Here is a 25,000-nt window from a genome sequence, read left to right as displayed (position 1 = left end):
ATATCGACTCATGTTAATTTCATAATGACATCATTGTGCCGCATGTTAATGAACTGCTCATTCGAGTAGATTTCTTCATGTGTATATTACAGCGTGGACTGCCGGGAGACGCCCAGTTCTGTGTAGATGTATATATACATTTTCACATAAATGAGTCTGCTGATCTGTAGAACATCCTCTGCACTCACTGATATGGTGAACGCGAGTAATATAAAGCGTGTGTACCTTCGTTCTGTGTGTTGGGCTGGTTGAAGCTCTCGGGGTGGATGAAGCCGAACCCTTGCATGTCTTCAGAGGGTAACAGGTCAAGACTGGCAGTGCTGTCGGGCATCAGGGCATCATTACCGTAACTCACACGCACATCACTCTGAAGATTCGCCAACTGAGCAGACATTTCCTGCTGCTCGCGCTGCAACAGATCTGACAGACAGAGAACAACGTCAGATTTAACAAAAACTTTCATTTGAAGTTGAAATAAAATCTTTATTTTGAAGTTGAAATAAAAACTTTATTTTGAAGTTGAAATAAAAACTTTATTTTGAAGTTAAAATAAACTTTATTTTGAAGTTGAAATAAAAACTTTATTTTGAAGTTAAAATAAAATCTTTATTTTGAAGTTGAAATAAAAACTTTATTTTGAAGTTGAAATAAAAACTTTATTTTGAAGTTAAAATAAAAACTTTATTTTGAAGTTGAAATAAAAACTTTATTTTGAAGTTGAAATAAAAACTTTATTTTGAAGTTAAAATAAAACTTTATTTTGAAGTTAAAATAAAACTTTATTTTGAAGTTGAAATAAAACTTTATTTTGAAGTTAAAATAAAAACATTATTTTGAAGTTGAAGTTGAAATTGAAACTGAATTTTAAAGTTAAAAACTTTATTTCAAAGATAAAATAAAAACTTTATTTTGAAGTTGAAATTAAATTTTAAAGATAAAATAAAAACTTTATTTTTAAGTTGAAATAAAAACTTTATTTTGAAGTTGAAATAAAAACTTTATTTTGAAGTTGAAATAAAAACATTATTTTGAAGTTGAAATAAAAACTTTATTTTGAAGTTGAAATAAAAACTTTATTTTGAAGTTAAAATAAAAACTTTATTTTGAAGTTAAAATAAAAACTTTATTTTGAAGTTGAAATAAAAACTTTATTTTGAAGTTAAAATAAAAACATTATTTTGAAGTTGAAGTTGAAATTGAAACTGAATTTTAAAGTTAAAAACTTTATTTCAAAGATAAAATAAAAACTTTATTTTGAAGTTGAAATTAAATTTTAAAGATAAAATAAAAACTTAATTTTTAAGTTGAAATAAAAACATTATTTTTAAGTTGAAATAAAAACATTATTTTGAAGTTGAAATAAAAACTTTATTTTGAAGTTGAAATAAAAACTTTATTTTGAAGTTAAAATAAACTTTATTTTGAAGTTGAAATAAAAACTTTATTTTTAAGTTGAAATAAAAACATTATTTTTAAGTTGAAATAAAAACTTTATTTTGAAGTTAAAATAAACTTTATTTTGAAGTTGAAATAAAAACTTTATTTTGAAGTTGAAATAAAAACATTATTTTGAAGTTGAAATTGAAACTGAATTTTAAAGTTAAAAACTTTATTTCAAAGATAAAATAAAAACATTATTTCAAAGATAAAATAAAAACTTTATTTCAAAGATAAAATAAAAACTTTATTTCAAAGATAAAATAAAAACTTTATTTCAAAGATAAAATAAAAACTTTATTTTGAAGATAAAATAAAAACTTTATTTTAAAGATAAAATAAAAACTTTATTTTGAAGTTGAAATAAAAATCTATTTTCAAAGTTAAAAAAAATTTAATTTTGAAGTTGAAATTAAAAAACTTTTTAAGTTCAAATAAAAAATACTTTAAACTTGAAATTAAAACTTTCAAAAGTTGCAAGTTAAAATAAACAGTTATTTATTAATCCTGTGTCATGCTTACACTTATTTTATATTCGAGCTCTCTGTTGTGGGTGGGTAAGATGGTTTTTCTGTTGTTTTATTATTTATATTTGTTTTAACTTTAATCGGTGTCATTTAACTCCGTCAATGTGTCCTAACTGGTGTAATAATTACTCCATTAGTCTTCATTTGTGTGTACTGTTGAAAACCAATAAACATTTAATAAAAAACAACAACTTTTATCTAATTTGTAAACATTTTTAATGTTTTTTTTTTTTTTTGTGGCTCAGTATTTCTTCTTTTTGCTGTATTAGAAAACATGGACAATTATAGGGACATAAAAGCAATATTTTATCTGTGTTCTCTCTCTCATTTTCACATCTTAGATAACTTAATATAATATTAAATCGATTGTCCTCAGGTTTACGCATCAACACCGTTAACATTAGAACTTTCCCTGATAACAATAATAACAATGTACTTTTCATTTCCTGATTATTGAAGATGGATATTTGTAATAAAATAGCATTAACTTCTAAAACAAGCCGTAAACTGAAAAGGCCTCGTCATAGAATGACCCAGATTTACTGCCAGATCTAAATAGGTGGCATGATCAGAAAACGGGAGAAAACACTGCGGTGAGCAAATGAAAGAGAGATGGCAACTCGAGCGGATTACAGGGAAAACAACCTGCTGATCAGAGATTAAATTACAGACCAGACTAATGCGGGACTGAAGCCAGAGAGCGCATAAGAGAGCGGATCACAGATGGCACCGTGACGCACTCGGCACAAATAAACAGCAGTAAAAGAGGGAGAAGCGTTCGATGATGTCAGACATCTCTACTTATGCAAGAAGATTGAATATGCATCAGTGGACACTTGAATCATGCGTTTATGTGATCTAGTTAAAAGGGTGGAATGGCATTTTTTATCTGAGGTCCACTTTGAAGGTCTTTGGTAACTTGAGTTTCATGCATACGCTTACGGTGCATCGACTGTTTGTCATATTCGTTTATTATGAAGATACAGACGAGTGTTTATGTTGATCAGAAACTCACCGACTTGGTCCTGAATGTCTTCCGCGACACCTGGCACCTTGTACAGCAGCCCGAGAGATTGATTCATCCGCTCCTCTATCACGCGCAGATGGGTCAACACCTGAGGTCAAAGGTCAGGAGGGTCACTGAGCCTTTAATCTACTCAAATCCCAAAGTCTCAGATCATTCAGTATCTCTTAACGGGTTTCAATCAACGGCTAGTGAGCTGCCGTGCTGTTTGGGTCCGTCGGCACATTTAGAATATAACAGGATTGACAAGAACATACCTGAGGCCGAATCTGAGCAGCTTTCTTGGGGTCGACCATTCGCACGTGTTCAAAGTGTTTGAGCGTGTGCTGTCGGTCTTTCTGCTCCGCCCGCACATACTTCTTCAACAGACTGAACACGTGGCGCGGCTACATAGGGAACAAACAAAACTAAATGAGGAATCAGTGATGCCCTCAGAGGAGAGCCAAAAAACTAATGATCATCTGTTGTCATGTTGGCTTGACAAAGACCATTCGCAACAAACTTTTGAACGCCAACTCCTCCTCGAGCAGGGGTGGGCAACTATTTTGGTAAAGGGGCCACATCGGGCTTTAAGTAGTGCATAGGGGGGCGCATTGTTATCATTTTGAGATACAATGTTCCACATTGATTTGGTTCTTGTCTCTTTCTTGGCGTAGTGACTCACCTAAATCCTGGTGGCGGTGGACGAATTGCCGCCACGTCTGAGACCGTCAATCCGCGCATCTTATCTTACCTGTTGAGCGCGTTACCACGGAGACGTAGCACGTGTGGAGGCTTCACGCTATTCTCCGCGGCATCCACGCATGACTCACCACACGTCCCACCGAGAGCGAGAACCACATTATAGTGACCACGAGGAGGTTACCCCATGTGACTCTACCCTCCCTAGCAAGCAGCCCAATTTGGTTACCCCACATGACTCTACCCTCCCTAGCAAGCAGCCCAATTTGGTTACCCCATGTGACTCTACCCTCCCTAGCAACCGGGCCAATTTGGTTGCTAAGGAGACCTGACTGGAGTCACTCAACACGCCCCACCGAGAGCAAGAACCACATTATAGCGACCACGAGGAGGTTACCCCATGTGACTCTACCCTCCCTAGCAACCGGGCCAATTGGGTTGCTAAGGAGACCTGACTGGAGTCAGTCAACACGCCCCACCGAGAGCAAGAACCACATTATAGCGACCACGAGGAGGTTACCCCACATGACTCTACCCTCCCTAGCAAGCAGCCCAATTTGGTTACCCCATGTGACTCTACCCTCCCTAGCAACTGGGCCAATTTGGTTGCTAAGGAGACCTGACTGGAGTCACTCAGCACACCCTGGATTCAAACTCACGACTCCAGGTGTGATAGTCAGTGTCTTACCCACAGAGTTACGTTTTTAACCAACGTTTGTGAATTCAAATTCCCACGGTCAAAAATGTAAATGTAAACAAACCCGCATAAGGCCTTTAATCTGCTCTCTCTCTCTCTTCTATATCTCCATCTATGTAACGGTTTATCTGATTATCAACAAGTCAGTCTGTCTGACTATCTATCTATCTATCTATCTATCTTTCTAGCTAGCTGGAAATTTGTCTTACAGTATACTAAGGTAGTGACAAAGAGCGATAACCGATTGTAGAGCGGAGGAGGGCGGGGCCGGGCCTAATCAGTTCCCTAATCAGCCTGATGGGGGGCGCGCGAGGGATAAAGGTGGCCGGTGACGACAGTTTGAGAGAGAGAGAGAGAGAGAGAGAATGACTGGCAGCTGCTCTGTATGTTTATGTTTGTGTGTTTTTTTTGTTCAGTTTATTATTAAAACTATTATTTATATTGTCAAGCCGGTTCTCGCCTCCTCCTTTCCCTTAACCCACTTTACATTGGTGCCGAAACCCGGGAAGGAGGAGGGATGCCCGTCGCAGAGTCCTCGACACTGCCGTCCACCTAGGGGAGCGCCGCTGCCATCTGCCGGGGGACGGAGTAGCCCGACTGCCCGGACGCGGAAAATGGCCGCTGTCCACGAGGCGAGTGGGGACTGGAATCCTCGACCGCCTGGAGCAAAGGAGCTGCTGCCAGGTACGGAGGAGTACCCTGCCGTCCCCCAGAAACGCGGAGGGGTCGAGAGGACCGCCGTCCGCGAGGGGAGGAGGGAAGGGACTCCCCGATCACCTGGAGCGGTAGGGGCCGCTGTCAGGGGCGCAGGAGAGTCCCCATGGGTCACCGAGAACGCGGAGGGGCATTTTGTCTGCAGGGGGTCGGTCTGACTCCGGTCCGCCCGGGGAGGAGCGGCTGCCGTCTGCCTGAGAGGGTGGCGGAGAGATCGGGGACCACATGACAGCACATCAGATAACCGGTGAGTGAGGTTTTTTTCCCTCTCTCTCTCCTCTCTCTCTCTGTCCCTCCATGTTGGCCTTTATCCCTCGTCTATATTGTTTCGTTGTTGTTTTTACCCTCCTTCCTCCTCCCAGGTCGAGCAAGGCGGTGATGAGGAGGTGATGACAGCGAGACAGAATATCAATGTAGATATGTTAATACAAATGTACTTACTCTGGGCGGATCGTCCTGCAGTGCGGCGAGGTAACTCTCCAGGGCGAGTCGGCGTCGGTCGTTCAGAAGCGCCTCCACTCGTGCCATGTGCGTCTCCACCAGCTGCTGTCGCTCACTAGCGGCCTCCTGCTCCAGCACCTCCGCCTTCTCCTGGAAGTGCTGCGCTCACGACGGCAAATGTACAGAAGAGGTGAGAGACTAGAATTGTGCTCGCAGGCCTCAGGGGACTTTATATGTACCGAAAAAGGCTTCTTTTAAGGGATTCGCTTTCATACCGAATGTAAGAGTTGCAAGAATATTCACCTGGATGACGGCTTTCTTGTCGTTGCGTGGCAGACTCTTGGTCTGTCTCTCTGCCTCTTCCCATTCTCTCATCACCTACAGACATCACGACAGCAAAGTCACATGACTATAAGTCCTTTGTTGTCAGTGTCCGCTAATCATAAATGTTGCAAAAGCATTGTTCATCAGATGTTTTTGAAGATGAGAAAAATGCTGTAACGTCTGTCACTTGGATGAGTTTTTCTAGTAATACCTGTGACATGCGCTCACGGTGTTTGGCCTCCAGACTCTCTTTGGCCTTTAAGAAATGAGTGTGTTCGTTCTCATCCGCGGGGGCCTCCAGGTAACGGTCCACAGCGTCCGGCGGGCTGGAGGAGGGAGTGGGCACTGCGGAGAAAGACAGACACTGTTAGATCTGTTAAACCATGAAAGCAGGTGAGTGTTGATGCAAGAGAGGTTAGAAGACACTAGAAAGCATCCAACTGACCAATGTGTCATATTTGAACTGTGACGAGACAATGAGGCTCCAGTTGGCGATATGAACACATAAGAAATATTTAGTCACGGTAAGGTCGAGACGCCAGAACAGTCCGTTTAGGTAAGTATACATGACACAATGCGTAATTGAACATTTGAAGGACGACAAATAAGCCGGGTTAAATTCACTTTTAGCTTAGGGTTGCCAACTATCTACCGGTCAAATTTGACCGAAAACAATAAATGTGTAATTTTTTTATTTCTATGAAAGAACACGAAATTTAACACTAAAATTAATTAAAGTAAAAGCACTAAAGTTGTGCATTTTTGTTGGGATTTTATGCCATTTAGATCTAATCTACCTATACATTTCTCAATGACATCATTAATTTGCATACGCAAATAAGCTCATTTATGTTATTTTCACTACAATAGAAACCAACACTTCTAGAAGTTGTTACATGAAGAAAATATGAGAATGTGTCATGTTTTGGAGATTTTATAAAAAGAACAATTACGTGAGTTGACAATCATGTCATTACAAGAATAGCCAGTAGATGGCAGCAGAGATCCACTAATTCATTCCTGGCTGTAAAAAGATGAATTTGTGTGTGCGTGTTCTGCATTGTGGATGTGTTATGTTCATACACATTCATTTGTGTGTGTGTGTGTTCTGCATTGTGTACGTGTTATAGTCTCACACATATATTTGTGTGTGTTTGTGCATGTTCTAGAGGTCTGCAACCCGACATGTTCACATGCTGGATGAATGTCTTTGACTGTTGCAACGCATCTCGCTGCTTCTTCAACATTTTGCACAGGACCGGCACATTTTAAACATACACTTGCCTTTGTTTCATTTGTTGCGCTGCATCTAGATTGTTTTTAGCACAGGTGTCACGAAGATTCAACAAGTAAACAAGTTCAGGCTGCAAAGACGGGACTGTTGCATTGTTTAATATTATTCCCGATTGTTCTGCACCAAGTGAAGTTTCAGAGCATAAATGGTAAGTCATGTGGGGTTGCCATGCCTTGTTACAACTCTACATGTTTATGTTTCAATACTGTTACTAACGTTGCTTATATGCTTACATTTACATTTATGCCTTTGGCAGACGCTTTTATCCAAAGCGACTTACAGTGCACTTATTACAGGGACAATCCCCCCGGAGCAACCTGGAGTTAAGTGCCTTGCTCAAGGACACAATGGTGGTGACTGTGGGGATCAAACCAGCAACCTTCCGATTACCAGTTATGTGCTTTAGCCCACTACACCATAACCACTCCAACTATACATACATACATGCAGCCTATTGCAACAGTACTTGCTAGGAGGAGAAATTATAAATTAGTGATTTCGGGTACAGCTTAAAATATGACGTTATTGTTCGGGCCGGGTAGGGTTGGCAACACGGTCTCTGATACGGGTCAGGTTTTATTTCAAGGTCCCTGCAGATCTCTAGTGTGTTCTGCATTGTGGCTGAATTATTGATTTTATTTGACAAATTTCCCCCAAAATTGCTCTGGGTTATAGTCTCGCCCATTCATTTCCTATGGTCGGTCAATTGTTTCAGTATTCTGTCACTCAGCCTACACTCTGCATTTGTTATGGTGTTCAGAGGGCAAATGTGGGCAAAGTAACCAAGCCTCAAGACATATAGATGAACTATTCAATTTGTATTAAAGAACCAAATTAATGTTGGTCAAAAATGACCGAACAGTGCACAAGGGTTAAGCACGTCAAGACATTTCTTTTCAGGTTTTAAATGTACTAAAAAAGACATTAAATAAATAAATGGCTATGATCTTCCCTGATCACTGTCTTAGTAGTTCGTTACGCAAAACACCTTATAATGGAGTTTTATGGGCGAGTAAACATTAAGAATAGTGCCTTATTTCTCCTTGGATTAACAACAATTATTTTTGACAAAATGCAGCAGTTTTAAAACACGACAGAAGGGTTAGGGTTGCTTTATGACGGCGATGATTGTTATTGGTCGCTTCTGTCACGTATAGTATTATGCCACTTTTCCACGGCACGTTACGGTTTGACTCGACTCGCTTCACTTTTCTGAGCTTGCATTACCACTGCAGTTTAGTGTCGACTCAACGTGGGCGGGATTATAGGCTGATCGTCATAGTTACGCCACCTCTACAACATCTTAAACACGACACAAAACAATAAACAATAACACGAGCGCTAGCTGTTAGCTCATTGTGCTGCATAAAGCAGTTGTTGATGGTGATTTAACACAAGTGTAACAGTTAAATTGGTTGTTTTAGAAGCTTTCAGTAGCTGGTCAACTAAATAAAGTGAAGCTTTCAAGCAGATTATAGAGTTAACGTAACAAAACATCAACAAAACGTCCCATCCTCCATCGTGGACTCCAACAACGCCGTGGCCGAGACTAACACACTCTCACTCCCATTGCTCGCCGGACTAGATAGCGTGCGTCCATTTGGTCAAGTGACTACAGAACCATCAAGAAAAAGTGGAAGTTGTTTAAGTTTATTAAAATTTTCCCTGCGCTGTTGGTAGGTCCGGTGGTAGCCGTGTGCGGCCGACAGCTGAGACACTTCCTGAGAGACTTTTTCGTTTCGTTCGTCGCTAACGAGAGGAACATCTGCACCTCATTTATTGACCACGGCGTGGTTTTGCACACAACCATTTCTTTTTACAATCCAAAAGTCGCGTTAACAAATGAAGCTGCTATCGCTAATGCTAACTTTAAAACTAGCGTGTTGATGTCATGTGTCGCAAATCCAGTGACGCCAGTAGTGACGATTCTCCCTGACCAATCAGTGATCTGCAGGATTTGACGTCACAGTGTCGGCTCGGCTCGCTTGGAACCTCAACCGAGGTGGCACTAAAATAAGTACCAGGTACTATCCACAGTGGAGAACCTCCAAAAAGCGAGCAGAGACGAGTCGGACCGTGCAGTGTCTGTGTTTGAAGGTCCATTTCTCTCTATACGCTTTCCATTTGAATCTGTCATTTTTAACATTTACAATGTGAAAATGAATAAATACTGAAACATGTTGTTTGGGCGTGACGCCAAAATACGTGACTTCCCGTGTGGATTTAATACCGTACGCAATTCTGTTTCCTTAAATACAAGACGAGTCTGTATCATACAGGCCAGATGGTTATGATTTCAGCCGTGTACATGGAAACTATTGCTTTAGTCTGACTGAAATACAAAGTATAAAGTGCATGTAAAGCCACTGAATGGTGCGGTTTTGGCGAGAACAGTGGAACATTTAACGGAACATTTAACGGAACATTTTGGATGTTTTTGTCCTGCACCCTCAAGTCTCGATGATATTCTGCTCGTGAGATATGACCGGAGCAGTTGGATGACATTTTTGACAGATAAAAATGTGAAGACACAGTGAAGAGAAGTTCTGAACACAAGGTTTGTACAGCTGATAAGATGTTCCTAAAAGAAATGTATATAAAGAGATTTTATGCATGCAATGTGAAAGATACACACACACACACACACACACACACACACACACACACACACACACACACACACACACACACACACACACACACACCTGTCTTACAAAAACAGGAAGGAAATTCAAGGACATTCTTGTACCCATACCAAGCGCATCAAGAGAGGAGTGGTGTGAAAGTGTTGACTCTTAGGAACGAAGAAAGAGTTCACCAAAAAAAAGACAATTCTGTCATCATTTACTCAGACTCATGTCGGTGCAAACCTGAATGCTTAACATCTCCTTGTGTTCCAATGAAGAATGAAGGTAATATGGGTTTGGAATGACATGAGGGTGAGTAAATGATAAATGGTGAACTGTCCCTTTAAGAAAGGTTAGTCACACACACACACACACCGTCTGTCGGTGACTTACACACACTGCTGCAGACGGACAGACAGTACTCCTCTGACTCAAAGTTATTACGGTTTCCTCCACAGCCTCCGTAGATGAAGGGCGCGCAATGGCCCTCCTCGCGCACAAAATACCAGCGGGGCAACATCGCCCGGCATGGGCCCGTCTCAGCGCTCGCAAAACACACCTCTGACATGACACACACACACACACACACGAGATGAGACGATCAACACAAATAAATTATAGGGCTGGTTGATTTAGCTAAAAATAAAACTTGACAGTTATATATTTATACATATTTTTAATATATCCACCAATCAGCCACGACATTAAAACCAAAACCAAAATATTGTGTAGGTCCCCCTCGTGCGAGTATTGACGCTGACTATCACCGCTGGAGTCGCGAGTTTGAATCCAGGGTGTGCTGAGTGACTCCAGCCAGGACTCCTTAGCAACAAAATTGTCCCGGTTGCTAGGGAGGGTAGAGTCACATGGGGTAACCAAATTGTGCTGGTTGCTAGGGATGGTAGAGTCACATGGGGTAACCAAATTGGGCTGGTTGCTAGGGAGGGTAGAGTCACATGGGGTAACCAAATTGGCCTGGTTGCTAGGGATGGTAAAGTCACATGGAGTAACCAAATTGGCCCGGTTGCTAGGGAGGGTAGAGTCACATGGGGTAACCAAATTGGCCCGGTTGCTAGGGAGGGTAGAGTCACATGGGGTAACCAAATTGGCCCGGTTGCTAGGGAGAATAGAGTCACATGGGGTAACCAAATTGTCCCGGTTGCTAGGGAGGGTAGAGTCACATGGGGTAACCAAATTGTCCCGGTTGCTAGGGAGGGTAGAGTCACATGGGGTAACCAAATTGGCCCGGTTGCTAGGGAGGGTAGAGTCACATGGGGTAACCAAATTGGCCCGGTTGCTAGGGAGGGTAGAGTCACATGGGGTAACTAAATTGTCCCGGTTGCTAGGGAGGGTAGAGTCACATGGGGTAACCAAATTGGCCTGGTTGCTAGGGAGGGTAGAGTCACATGGGGTAACCAAATTGGCTCGGTTGCTAGGGAGGGTAGAGTCACATGGGGTAACCAAATTGGCTCGGTTGCTAGGGAAGGTAGAGTCACATGGGGTAACCAGATTGGCTCGGTTGCTAGGGAGGGTAGAGTCACATGGGGTAACCTCCTCGTGGTGGTGATTAGTGGTTCTCTCAATGGGGCGTGTGGTGAGTTGTGTGTGGATCGTGGAGAGTAGCATGAGCCTCCACATGCTGTGAGTCTCCGCGGTGTCATGCACAATGAGTCACGTGATCAGATGTGCAGATTGACGGTCTCAGAAGCGGAGGCAACTGAGACTCGTCCTCCTCCACCCGGATTGAGGCGAGTAACCGCACCACCACGAGGACCTACTAAGTAGTGGGAATTGGGCGTTCCAACATTGGGATAAAATAAAAATAAATTTTTTTTAAAAACAGCGGCGTGAAAATACAGATCTGAGGTTTGACTGTAATATGTTCTAGAATGAAACGTAAAAGAATCTTCAAGCCATTTACACCAAAGATCTTATTTTACTCGTAAAATTAATATTCCAATTAAAAAAATACACATATAGGAAATTCCTGAGGGAACCCACGGCAAATTAGCCTTCGACTGAATTGTCCAAAACAGACACCGTAGACGAGTAGATTCATAAAGATTAAATCAGCAATTAAAAATAAAAATCGATAGTCAAAATATAATTGAATAAATTCCATTTAAATAAATCAACATAAGATTACAGGGTAGTAAACAACGCTATTTAACAACATATATTTGTAGTAAAAACATTTTAATATATGAAAATTGTTTCACAGAGATTACAGTGAACATTTCTGAGTTTTAAATGGATTCATTGAAACGTACGGAAAGGAACGCCCCTTTTGCTACATAAGAGACGCTATTTAATCATCGCTCATACTTGCGAGACAAGGAAGTAAATAACACATTAAAACCATTTGGAATATATATTGTGAGCATTCAATATATCACCCAGCCGAGTCGTTTGATGTGATATGAGAACAGTAAAGGATTGGATGAAACGCATTCGCTCGCTCACCTCTGACGACTTCCTCCACAGACTCGTGGTGGTGGTGGTGGTGGTGGTTGTCATGGCAACACTGGTGCTCTGCCCGTTGTCACTGCGCTCGTCGATGACCTCGTCGTCTTCGTCCTCTTTCTCATCCTCGTCCTGATCATCGTCCAGCGGCTCCTCCTCTTCCTCATCAGCGTCTTCATCATCCTGAACTGCAGCAGCTGTGGTTTCTGTGTCTGGAGCCATACTGAAGAGAACATTTCACTTAAAATATTGAATACATCTATGACGTTTATCCGTCAAAATCTGAAAACCCTGGGGGGTGTGTGTCTGGGTAGCTCACTGGTAAAGATGCTGACCACTGGAGTTTGAATCCAGGGCATGCTGAGTGACTCCAGCCAGGTCTCCTAGGCAACCAGATTGGCCCAGTTGCTAGGGAGGGTAGAGTCACATGGGGTAACCTCCTCGTGGTCACTATAGCCGTATCACCCTGCAGCTCTAGCCTGGTTGCCCACTAAAGCTAAGCAGGGTTGAGCCTGGCCAGTACCTGGATGGGAGACCTCCTGGAGAAAAACAAGGTTGCTGCTGGAAGTGGTATTAGGGAGGCCAGCAGGGGGTGTTCACCCTACGGTCTGTGTGGGTCCTAATGCCCCAGTATAGTGACGGGGACACTATACTGTAAAAATATACCTGGCCAAATTCCCCACATTGGCCCGTATCTATCATAGCCTCGTATTAATCTCCATCCCTGAATTGGCTACATCACTCTACTCTCTCCTCCCCACCAATAGCTGGTGTATGGTGTGCATTCTGGCACACTATGGCTGCCGTCGCATCATCCCTATGCTATGTTAAGCGCTTTGAGTGCCTAGAAAAGCACTATATAAAATATAAGGTATTATTATTATAATAATGTGGTTCGCTCTCGGTGGGGCGTGTGGTGAGTTGTGTGTGGATGCCACGGAGAATAGCAGCACAGACGAATGGTTTAGTTTTGGTAATGATTTAATTTATGGGGTGCCAGGTCAGAAACCTGTAGCAGCTCTTTGATTGGACAAAATGCTCCGTTCAACTTTTTTGAAACTTTTCCCTGTGTGTGTGTGCCTGTCCGTCTGTGCGCACTGTTTCCGTCTGCGCGCACAGACGTCTGTCGCGCGTCCGTCTGTGCGCACGCGCGTCCGTCTGTGCGTGTGTGAGTCTGTCTGGGCACAGGCGTCTGTCGCGTGTCCGTCTGTGCGCGCGCGCGTCCGTCTGTGTGTGTGTGTGTGTGTGTGTGAGTCCGTCTGTGCGCGCGCGTGTCCGTCCGTCTTTGTGTGTGTGAGTCCGTCTGTGCGCGCGCGTGTCCGTCTGTGTGCGCTTGTCTGTCTGTGCGCGTTTGTGTGTGTGTGTGTGTGTGTGTGTCTGTGTGTGTGTGTGCGTGTGCGTGTGTGTGTGTGTCTGTGTGTGTGTGTGCGTGTGCGTGTGCGTGTGCGTGTGCGTGTGTGTGTGTGCGTGTGCGTGTGCGTGTGTGTGTGTGTGTGTGTGTGTGTGTGTGAGTCCGTCTGTGCGCGCGCGTGTCCGTCCGTCTTTGTGTGTGTGAGTCCGTCTGTGCGCGCGCGTGTCCGTCTGTGTGCGCTTGTCTGTCTGTGCGCGTTTGTGTGTGTGTGTGTGTGTGTCTGTGTGTGTGTGTGCGTGTGTATTTCGGGCATGTGCACACACCTGTTCTCTGTGTAGTCAGCTTCTGCTCCCCCCCACCACACATCTGAATCATCTTCCTCCGCCGCCGCGCTGTCCGACTCTTTCTCCGTTTCAGCGGGGCAGCACACAAACTCAACGCCGCGGAAACGGTCGATACCACATGGCAACAGCATCCCATAGTCATGGAGATTCATACTGCGATCGCCACAAGACTGCAGAGAGAGAGAGAGTGTGTGTGTGATCGAACGGGTCACAGTCGATTCTGAGCTCACTCGTTTGTGTTAACAAACATGACAAATATCAATATCAAGTCAATATAATGAGCCAATCATGCATTCAGACAGGAGACCAGGAGACATTTATAATCAAAACATTCATATCTGCGGTGCTACAAAACAAGCAGACTGACCTCTTTGGCGACGGTGTGCCAGTGCAGGTGACTCTCGCACATGTCCATTCGCTCTTGATGCAGGAATTTACACTTATCAGGGACCAGCAGTGCGTCGCTCACAAACTCCCCGACTGACAGACAAACACACAGCACATATTCAACACTGACACACGTGACTAATGCAACAGAACGCCTGTATAATCAAACACATGCATGCATACCCAGGCAGCGGTAGGGCACCACGATGTGCATGTGGCTGCGGCACTGCTTGCGCCCTTTCTTGCACCAGTCCCAGATACTGACGGGCTGATTGGCCTCCACGACATTGGTGATCTGCAGCTCCGGATACACCTGAACAACACAAGCAGTCATTTTAAACTTTCTTTTATATTATCAGTTTAATGACCATACAGTCATAGCAACATTTTAAATGATGACAAATAAGATCGTTTGAGTTTATAAAAAAAATGATCAATCTTTAATAAAATATCCATTTAAAAACACTTTTCAAGTACGTACAAATATAATCTGTGTCCATTTTGGTTTTATAATGTTTTGAAAAACATTTCTAGTATTTTCTTTCAAATAAATAAAATTGACTAACGACTAATTTTGAATGACTATCAAAAATGTCATGTGGTGTAACCATCAAGTAAATAGAATTAAAATAAAATTTCAAACTTGTTTTTTAAGCTAATTTAGTTTTTTTTTTACAAATATAATGAATGACTTTAAAAATGTCATGTGGTGTAACATCAAGTAAATAGAATTAAAATACATTTTCAAACTTGTTTTTTAAGGTAATTTAGTTTTTTTTTTACAAATATAATGAACTGTAATGTGGTGTAACCATCAAGTAAATAGAATTAAAATAAAATTTCAAACTAGTTTTTTAAGCTAATTTTGTTTTTACAAATATAATAAATGACTTTAAAAATGTCATGTGTTGTAACCATCAAGTAAATAGAATTAAAATAAAATTTCAAACTTGTTTTTCAAACAAACAAAATTGTTTCAAAATAATAAAGAAATGTAAAGAAAGAATTACATTAAAAGACTGTTCTGCTTTTGAGACTGTATACTGATTTGTTTGAGTTGCATTTGAATGTATTTTTAAATAAATGAATAGATCCAGACAAAAAATAAAATGTCATTGACCCATATATTAAATAAAAGCAGAAAACAAGATAAAGTCAGTTAATGTCTCTCGGCCTCTCTCTCTCTCTGTACCTCTTGGCAGTACTGTAGAATTCCCTCTTTAGTCCCGATGCAGCTCTTGGTTCCAGACGGATCGGGTTCCCATTTCCCGGTCTGAACGTTGATGTGCATGTTGAGTTTGCCACAGAACATGGCCACCTGCGGCTCGGCCAGCAGTCCTATACCTGCATCTGACGGCACCTGCAATAATCACAATAAAACCACCGCATCAGCATCCCAACATCTAAACCAGCATTAATCCTTTCAGTCAACATGAGACTTCATTTGTAATGTGACGAGACCTTTTTCCAGTGGAAAGTCCAACAATAAGTCAAGAAGTTAAATACGCATTAAATGTGTCTGATTATTGTTTCCGTTTGAGCACATATTGAACTTGAGCGTTTTGCAACCTTGAAGACATTCATCAAACACTAGATCAGTGTATTGAACTCTCATCCAAGACGTGTTTACTTCATGACTGACTATATCAGAGGAACAACAGATTTCACATCGGGTATCAGCACTGAGACTTCTGCTCATGTTTACGATGCTATTTTTAACCGATTCACAATCAAAATGCAGTTCATTAGTGAGGAATTCTTCTCCATTTGTCTGCGGGTCGTTTTCAACTTGAGTCTGCGCCTCAATCACTATGTGAGAGGGTTTTAGTAAAGGCTGCTCAAAGAAAGCATTGTGCCGTAAATAAAGGACAAAGTCAGCGGAGGGGGGAGCGAGGAGGACATGCTAGCGGTTTGTGTTCACTAATCTTGTTAGCCGACTGAACGTGTTGGCAAGAAGACAACGTCCTGTTTGTGACCAGACCGCTACAGTATGAATAGAGCGAGATACTGGAAACATCTGATACACGGATTCGAACACACACACACAGACACACACAGACACACACACACACACACAGAGACAGACACACACACACACACAGACAGACACACACACACACACACACACACACACACACAGACACACACACATACTGACAGACACACACACACACACACACAGACACACACTTTAGTTGTTTAGTTGTCGATTCCATTTAAAGTATATCGTTTAAAGGGGTCATGACATGGTTTTTTTTATTGTATTATTATGTTCCCTTAGGTGCAATTATAGTATTAATATATTTTTTTTTAAGAAAAACTTTTAAAATCTAGTGATTTATGACCTTTTCCCACCCTGTTTCTCATCCTCTGATTAAAACAGTCTGTTTTGGGGGCGTTTTCCATTTAAGACTTCAGTGTTAACGCCCACTGTTATGATTGGCTAACGCCAGTGCCTATGTATCAATTATTGACGCCCCAGCCAGAACAATATGCAAGTAAACTAAGTAAAAACACTGTGATTATTCATAATGAATGAAATTGCGCTTTAAAAAGTAGTTTAAAGTTTAAAATAGATTACTTACAGTTTGCGTCGTCGTTGTTCCCAGAATAGTCGGCACGGACTTATCTTTGAGCAACAGTTTTCTGGCAAAGCCAGCATCATATTGAGATTTGTTCTCAAAACAGTCATCCTTAAAATGTACAGAACAAACGCTTAAGTTAACACTGCCGTGACTGGAACGTCCGCAAAAAATAAACTGCATCCATTTTTCCCTGACGTCTGGATCTTTCGGCAGCTTATTCAGAGGTTTTGTTTGACCACAGCCAGGAACAGCACATCTGTGTGGCATCGTAATTTTCCTGTGCACAAGTAGTCTCTGTCAGAGCTCGCTGTCCATCGACTGAACACTTGTGAGGCGCACGGCGATACTGAAATGAGCGTAGTTGTCTTGCGCTTAAAGCGTAGTTATCTTGTGCTGGAGGCGGTCATATGCAAACGCTGTTACGTCACTTCTAACCGACATGTCACTTCTAACCATGAATCCAGAACGAGCTGTATTTTGAGCTTGATTAAATAAATGATTCGTTTAGAATGGGGAGGACGTCTTAAAATATTAAACTTGCAGGACGCTTTTAATGATACAAAGACCTCTTATATACCAAAAGATCAAGGCAAATTTGGTTTCTCATGTCATGACCCCTTTAAAATAGTTAAGGAATACTCCAATACAAGTTAAGCTTACACTTCGACTGCATTTATAGCATATTGTTGTATATATATATATATATATATATATATATATATATATATCATAAAAATAATTATTTCATATTATTTAATAAAAAAGCATAGGTCTGTTACAATGAGGCCACTACTCTTACTAAACTGTTCTTGGAGGTAGTTATGGATAACACTATTTGTTATTTTTAGTGTTGCTTGATTTAAATGCAGCATTTGATACAGTTGATCATTCAGTTTTAATTGATACATTGAAGAAATGGGTGGGAATATCTGGGGTGGCTTTAGATTGGTTAGTTTCCTACTTGACGAACAGGAAATTTGTAGTGTCTGTTTGAGGTGAGATGTCCTCCTCTTCAACAATGTATTGTGGTGTCCCGCAAGGATCCGTGTTAGGGCCCATATTGTTTTCACTATATGTGCTTGTGGAGCGGAGGGGGGTGGGGCCGGGCTGGAATGCCCGTAGGTAGGGCCACTGCCAGGGGCGGAGGAATGTCCCCATGTGCCGCCAGAAAAGCGGAGGGGCGTTCTGTCCACTGGGGGTCGGATGTTTGACGCCGAAGAGTTTGGAGGAGTGCTCGAGGACCACGCGACGGCACATCAGTGAACCGGTGAGTGAGCTTCTTCTCTCTCTCCTCTCTCTCTCTCTGTCACACCGTGTTGGCCTTTTTCCTCGCCTATTTTGTTTTTTTTGTTGTTGTTGTTTTTCCCCTCCTGTCTCCTCCCAGGTCGAGGAAGGCGGGGATGACCTGACGGGGCACAAAGGCATGACATCCCCCCCCCCCCCCCTTCCCTGGGGAGGGGCATGTCATGCCGGTGGCACCCCGGCCTGAGGTAACGTTGGGAGGAGTGTGGAGCGGAGGTGGGCGGGGCCGGGCTGGAATGTCGCAGGCCCGGTCCCCAATTGGCCTGATGGGGCGCACGAGGGATAAAGGTGGTTCGAGAGAGAGAGAATTACGGGCATGTCCGTCATGTGTGTGTTTATGTTTGTGCTTTTTATTTACAGTTTAATTAAACATTATTTATATTGACAAGCCGGTTCTCTCATCCTCCTTGCCCATCTGAATCCCCTTACATATACTTACACACACACATATATATATATATATATACATATACACACACACACACATGCAAGGATCCGTGTTAGGGCCCATATTGTTTTCACTATATGTGCTACGTCTTGGTTCTCTGATATTCACTGATGTGCAGATTACCAACAGTTATATTAGTTGTTGAATCCCAATGACTAGACAAGAGTGTATAATAGCTTAAAATTTAATTTTCTGCAGTTATATTCTGATAAAACAGGTTCTTTTAATCGGTCTTGGTTTTTAAAAGAATCAGATTGAATCAGCGCTTAATCAGATGTGAAATAATGGTGCGTTCACATACAACGCAAAGTGAGCGTTTTGAGTGGCGTGATTACATGCAAAGTCAATGCAAAGATGCGAATAGATGCGAATTTGCGGCGGGTGGCGCAAATGAAGCGAATGGCGCGACTCGAACACGCAAAATCGATCCATTCGCGTATTTGCGCAAACTGAAATGTTTCAACTCGAGCGAAAAATCCGCATGGCGCGTTGTCGCGAAAGCCTATCAGCACTGAGATTGTCCAGATGTCACTGACGTACTGACGTAGTAGCAGAAGAAATATGGAAAAATGGATGGAAAGATCGTTGTAGCGGTGTGTGTGTGGGCACCCAGAATCGTATGACACAACGTCATACATGTACAGAGACCGGACGAAAAAAGACATCGCTCGGAGGAATGTGCGCGTGGAAGTTGCGTATGAAAATATGCGCGTCTACTTGATTCCAGCTATTGGTTGTACTTTACTATGAACCAAGTCGTAGAAGCCCCTCCTCCTGTCCTTTTCCGGAAGAGAAGTGGGAATACTCGTGGGTTCGCGTTACTCGCACGAACGGCAGTTTAAACACATTTATAATCCAGCGGTCAAACTCACGCGAGTGAAACTCATTGCGAGGCAAAACTTTTCTTTGCGTTGTATGTGAACGCACCATAAGGTATCTAAGTATTAGCGAGTGGTATTGTGATGGCTCACATATATCAAAACCAGGCGTGAATAGTGCGTTTCAGATTAAGAAGCATATTTAGGGCGTATAAAGTGCCAAATAGCAGATGAATATCATTACATGAATCATATTACTCCAGGTTTAGCTTCTTTGCACTGGTTTCCAATTCATTTTAAGATTTTATTCTTTTCTATTACATATAAGGCATTACATGGGTTGGCACTTGAATATTTAGCAGAACTTTTAAGACCTTAAGAAACAGTTTGACCTCTTAGATTCTTGTCATGAACTGTTGGCTGTTCCAGATCCAAAACAAAAGGTGATGGAGCGTTTGTAGTGAACGCCCCACGATTATGGAACAGCCTGTCCTGGGATATTAGATCTGCTGAATCAGTGTCTGTTTTTAGGTCTTGATTAAAAACTCACTTGTATAGACTTGCTTTACTACTTTTGTAAATGTTTGTTTTACCTTGTGTTTTACGGAGTGTGCTTTGATTTATGTTTTGTGAAGCACTTTGTGCTAAATTGCTAATTAATATAAATAGTGTTATTTCTGTGTATAGCTTTATAAAATAGTACAACTTCTTTGCTATGATGGTGCAACGCTTATAAACCCTTAAAGTGATTTTATCACAGTAAAATCATGTTAACACACATCTTGTTTACATCTTGTGTCTGCACTTTCAAAACAGTGAATTCATAATAATTTTACGAATTACTGACCCCCATTGGAAGTGTCTCACTGGAACACTCATTATTTACAAAAACGACGAGTTGAGCTATTTTACTTAACTTGTTTTGAACCCAGAATATTCTTGTAATATAAATCATAATTAATAATATAATTAGTACATTATTTATAATTATAATAATTTTATATATATATATATATATATATATATATATATATATATATATATATATATATTATTAATACATAAAATTATTATAAATAATAGTACTTATTATATTATTAATTATGATTTATATTAGAGGAATATATATATAAGTAATATCACACTCGCAATCCTGCTATATGGCCCTATATCAGCACTGCTGTGATTTGGCCACAGGCACGAGTGCCATAGGTAATTACAGCAGTGCTCATATATATATATATATACATACACACACACACACATATTTTATTGTATTTTTGTATTACATTTTTTTATTTCAGGGCTGTCAATTGATAAAAATTTTTTATCAAATTAATTACATGTAGTGCTGGGCGATAAAACGATATCAATATTTATCGCGATAAAAAACCTCCATGATATCGACGATAAGCTTTTGAGTAATTTTCCATATTTAGCCTGTAATCTACATCTAGACATGCGTGTTGCTAAAAACGATAGCAGTTTGGCTTTCTTGTCGTATGTTTCACTGGTGCGTGCTGAGCGAATGTGAGCGAGCGCTTTCAATTCCTTCCTATGGAAGCCGAGCGTAAAGCTCGTGAGGTGGATTGTAAGATTGACAGCAGTGCGGCGGTAAGCGGTTCTCTAGCGTTGGGAGCGGCTTTGTGCAGATTTCTTCCACGTTAGTGGAAACGCAGCCTCAGACTGTATGAAGTTGATATTGCCGCCGCTACGCAGGTCACCGCGTCCCGGATCCCAGATTGATTCCATCTTGACGACGGTTACGCCCTCTCCTCGTCTCTAGTGAGCAGCGCCACAAAACAACAGCGCCGGTTACATCATATCTGATCTTTCTGCGCTGTATTCTTGAATATTGTTCTCTAGCACTGAAACACGCTTCACTGATGCCCGGGCCGCCCCACTTCCGCTTCACTGATGCCCGGGCCGGCCCCGCTTCCGCTTCACTGATGCCCGGGCCGCCCCACTTCCTCTTTTCCCCACATGTGAGTAAACATGAGGTGCGTGTTTCCAGAGCGCCTTCAGACCTTAAAGTTTTTTCTTTCTAAATGTAATTTTATTAATCAGCATGTTCCAAACCTTTAATTAATATAATAAACAAATAGTTTTAAATTCTGTGAAATTATTCAGATGTCATCGTCTCTGACAAGGATGAAAGACAAAACAATGACTAGTTTGTAGTTTAGACTTTCTCACTTTAATGAAAATAGAAAAATGCTCCATTCAGACTTTTACATGTTCAAAAGTTCCTCTCGGGACACCCCTGAACCCCCATACAGCATCAGTCCTCAGTCACGAGGGCTTCTATGCCCACATACTTTGATATCTGTATGTAAATATATATATATATATATATATATATATATATATATATAGTCATTATGATTGAAAATGAACAGAACATCTTATAACATTCATAACTGCACTTAATTGATAAACTCTATAAAATATTGTGATATTTCCACAGAAGATCCCTCAGACATCACTGCATTGGCGGTAAAGACTATTTAGACTTTTCTGGATTTAGCTTTCTCTTTTTGAAATTCCCAAAAAATTTGCAATGTGCAAATGTGATTGAATATTGTGACAATATCGATATCGAATGATATGAAAAAGAATATTGTGATAATATTTTTTGCCATATCGCCCAGCCCTAATTACATGGTACGCGATTAATCAAATTAATTACAATTAATCGCATACACAAATATTTGCTGAGAAAGCCCCTCAAATAACAATAATTCAATTTATAATGATTAAATAATTATAAATATTTATATATATATATATATATATATATATATATACACTCAGCTAAAGGATTATTAGGAACACATACTAATACTGTGTTTGACCCCCTTTCGATCTTCAGAACTGCCTTAATTCTACGTGGCATTGATTCAACAAGGTGCTGAAAGCATTCTTTAGAAATGTTGGCCCATATTGATAGGATAGCATCTTGCAGTTGATGGAGATTTGTGGGATGCACATCCAGGGCACGAAGCTCCCGTTCCACCACATCCCAAAGATGCTCTATTGGGTTGAGATCTGGTGACTGTGGGGGCCATTTTAGTAAAGTGAACTCATTGTCATGTTCAAGAAACCAATTTGAAATGATTCGAGCTTTGTGACATGGTGCATTATCCTGCTGGAAGTAGCCATCAGAGGATGGGTACATGGTGGCCATAAAGGGATGGACATGGTCAGAAACAATGCTCAGGTAGGCCGTGGCATTTAAACGATGCCCAATTGGCACTAAGGGGCCTAAAGTGTGCCAAGAAAACATCCCCACACCATTACACCACCATCACCAGCCTGCACAGTGGTAACAAGGCATGATGGATCCATGTTCTCATTCTGTTTATGCCAAATTCTGACTCGACCATCTGAATGTCTCAACAGAAATCGAGACTCATCAGACCAGGCAACATTTTTCCAGTCTTCAACTGTCCAATTTTGGTGAGCTCTTGCAAATTGTAGCCTCTTTTTCCTATTTGTAGTGGAGATGAGTGGTACCCGGTGGGGTCTTCTGCTGTTGTAGCCCATCCGCCTCAAGGTTGTGCGTGTTGTGGCTTCACAAATGCTTTGCTGCATACCTCGGTTGTAACGTGTGGTTATTTCAGGCAAAGTTGCTCTTCTATCAGCTTGAATCAGTCGGCCCATTCTCCTCTGACCTCTAGCATCAACAAGGCATTTTCAGCCCACAGGACTGCCGCATACTGGATGTTTTTCCTTTTCACACCATTCTTTGTAAACCCTAGATATGGTTGTGCGTGAAAATCCCAGTAACTGAGCAGATTGTGAAATACTCAGACCGGCCCGTCTGGCACCAACAACCATGCCACGCTCAAAATTGCTTAAATCACCTTTCTTTCCCATTCTGACATTCAGTTTGGAGTTCAGGAGATTGTCTTGACCAGGACCACACCCCTAAATGCATTGAAGCAACTGCCATGTGATTGGTTGATTAGATAATTGCATTAATGAGAAATTGAACAGGTGTTCCTAATAATCCTTTAGGTGAGTGTGTATATATATATATATATATATATATATATATATATATAAAAATATAAATATTTATAATTATTTAATCATTATAAATTGAATTATAATTCATATAAAAATATTATATATATATAACAGTGGGGATTTCTTTAAGACTGCAAGGGAAGCTCAGCTTCCCTATAATGTCAAAAAAATAATGGTCAAATATGTACTATTGTGTAAACAATTTATTGACTAAAAATGCGTTAGAACACGTTCATCTCGAAGACGAGTTCGTTCAGAATCAGCTACATTACATATAGCAGGTCGGCTGACTCGATTTACTTCTCATACATTCCCGTAAGCGTCAGTGCATTTCCCTGTTGAAGCCGAGCGTCCATTGACTTCAATGGGGCTGCTCTGAACAGTTTTTTCAGTGCTCCGAAAATAGACGGTCATTGGATAAATGCTGCGATTATGTCCCACCCACGGACGCTCAGCGTCTCTGGGGGTGAATGAGGAGTGGGCTGGCCCGGACTCCGGGCTTCAGCGTGATGATTGGAGGATCTGTCGAAAGACTGCATCTCCTTTTGATTGACAGCGAATCTGTACTATAAGAAGTCACTGAAGCTATTTCACGCTCAGTCCCATCGCGGATTTCTCAAGTGTAGTCGAAAGACAAACTGCTGCAACCTATTTCTTTATATTTGTTTGGCGAAATTGCTAGTCAATTTGCATAATACACTTCACACAATTATACACCACATTCCTTGTTTCAGTTTTACCAAGTTTAATATATTTTGTTTTAGAGCATTACGTTCATTCGTTCATTCATACAGTAGGCTAGGCTAGCGTCGTACGGGTGAAACTGCGCACGATGGCAGACGGTGCTAATATTGTCGACCTGATTTTGGCGAAGCCATTTGAAAGTCTTCCTTACGAGGAAAAAATTAGAATTAAACAGCAGGGCAGATCAACACCTAAGATTGATTTAGTGCAAAAAATAGGGTAAATAAGTTTATAATGTAGGCCGAAAATGAGCTTCCCCTCTTTGAAAGACCAGCAGCCGCCACTGATATATAATACAGATAATTAAAATGCATTACATTATTTTGGTGCACAAGCATTAAATACAACACAAAAAGTGGCATTAAAATGCAAAATATAGTTTATTTCCACATTATTGAACATAAGCCAATCATTGTCCTACGGAAATCCATTTTACAATCAGTCTGAGATTTATTATAACGGCTCGTTTAAGGACGTGTCAACGTACACCTGCATCAACCAGACGCTTTTGGAGCGTCTCGGTTGCACTGCGTCATAAATATACAGTTTTTAGGTCGCTGTGTCAAGTTAAACATAGAATAAGAAGTCTTGAGATCCTGCGATTTGTGCTCTATCAAGCTGTGTTTGTACGCAAGAACGTGTTCTCATCTGGTCCTGTCGGTAAGTGTGTTTGCTCTCTGTATGAGCTGCTCGTTGCCTATACAGTGAGTGTCGATTACTGCCCCAAACACACACACCAGAGTGATAACAAGATGCTTAG

General features: G+C 41.2%; 1 protein-coding gene across 1 annotated transcript in view; it reads right to left on the bottom strand.

Moving 5' to 3' along the window:
* LOC127643685 (amyloid-beta A4 protein-like) overlaps positions 1 to 25,000 on the bottom strand; it is a 42,220-nt gene that overhangs the window by 6,210 nt on the left and 11,010 nt on the right. The window contains 13 exon segments of the mRNA XM_052126500.1: positions 226 to 420; positions 2,980 to 3,079; positions 3,246 to 3,374; positions 5,522 to 5,680; positions 5,825 to 5,899; positions 6,057 to 6,190; positions 10,160 to 10,327; positions 12,230 to 12,254; positions 12,257 to 12,452; positions 13,904 to 14,094; positions 14,292 to 14,404; positions 14,495 to 14,624; positions 15,504 to 15,671. Coding sequence (XP_051982460.1) covers positions 226 to 420; positions 2,980 to 3,079; positions 3,246 to 3,374; positions 5,522 to 5,680; positions 5,825 to 5,899; positions 6,057 to 6,190; positions 10,160 to 10,327; positions 12,230 to 12,254; positions 12,257 to 12,452; positions 13,904 to 14,094; positions 14,292 to 14,404; positions 14,495 to 14,624; positions 15,504 to 15,671 — 1,783 coding nt within the window.

The sequence above is a fragment of the Xyrauchen texanus genome, chromosome 5 (assembly GCF_025860055.1).
Source record: "Xyrauchen texanus isolate HMW12.3.18 chromosome 5, RBS_HiC_50CHRs, whole genome shotgun sequence".
Classification (NCBI taxonomy): Eukaryota; Metazoa; Chordata; class Actinopteri; order Cypriniformes; family Catostomidae; genus Xyrauchen; species Xyrauchen texanus.
This window is presented reverse-complemented; position numbering and strand designations above follow the sequence as displayed.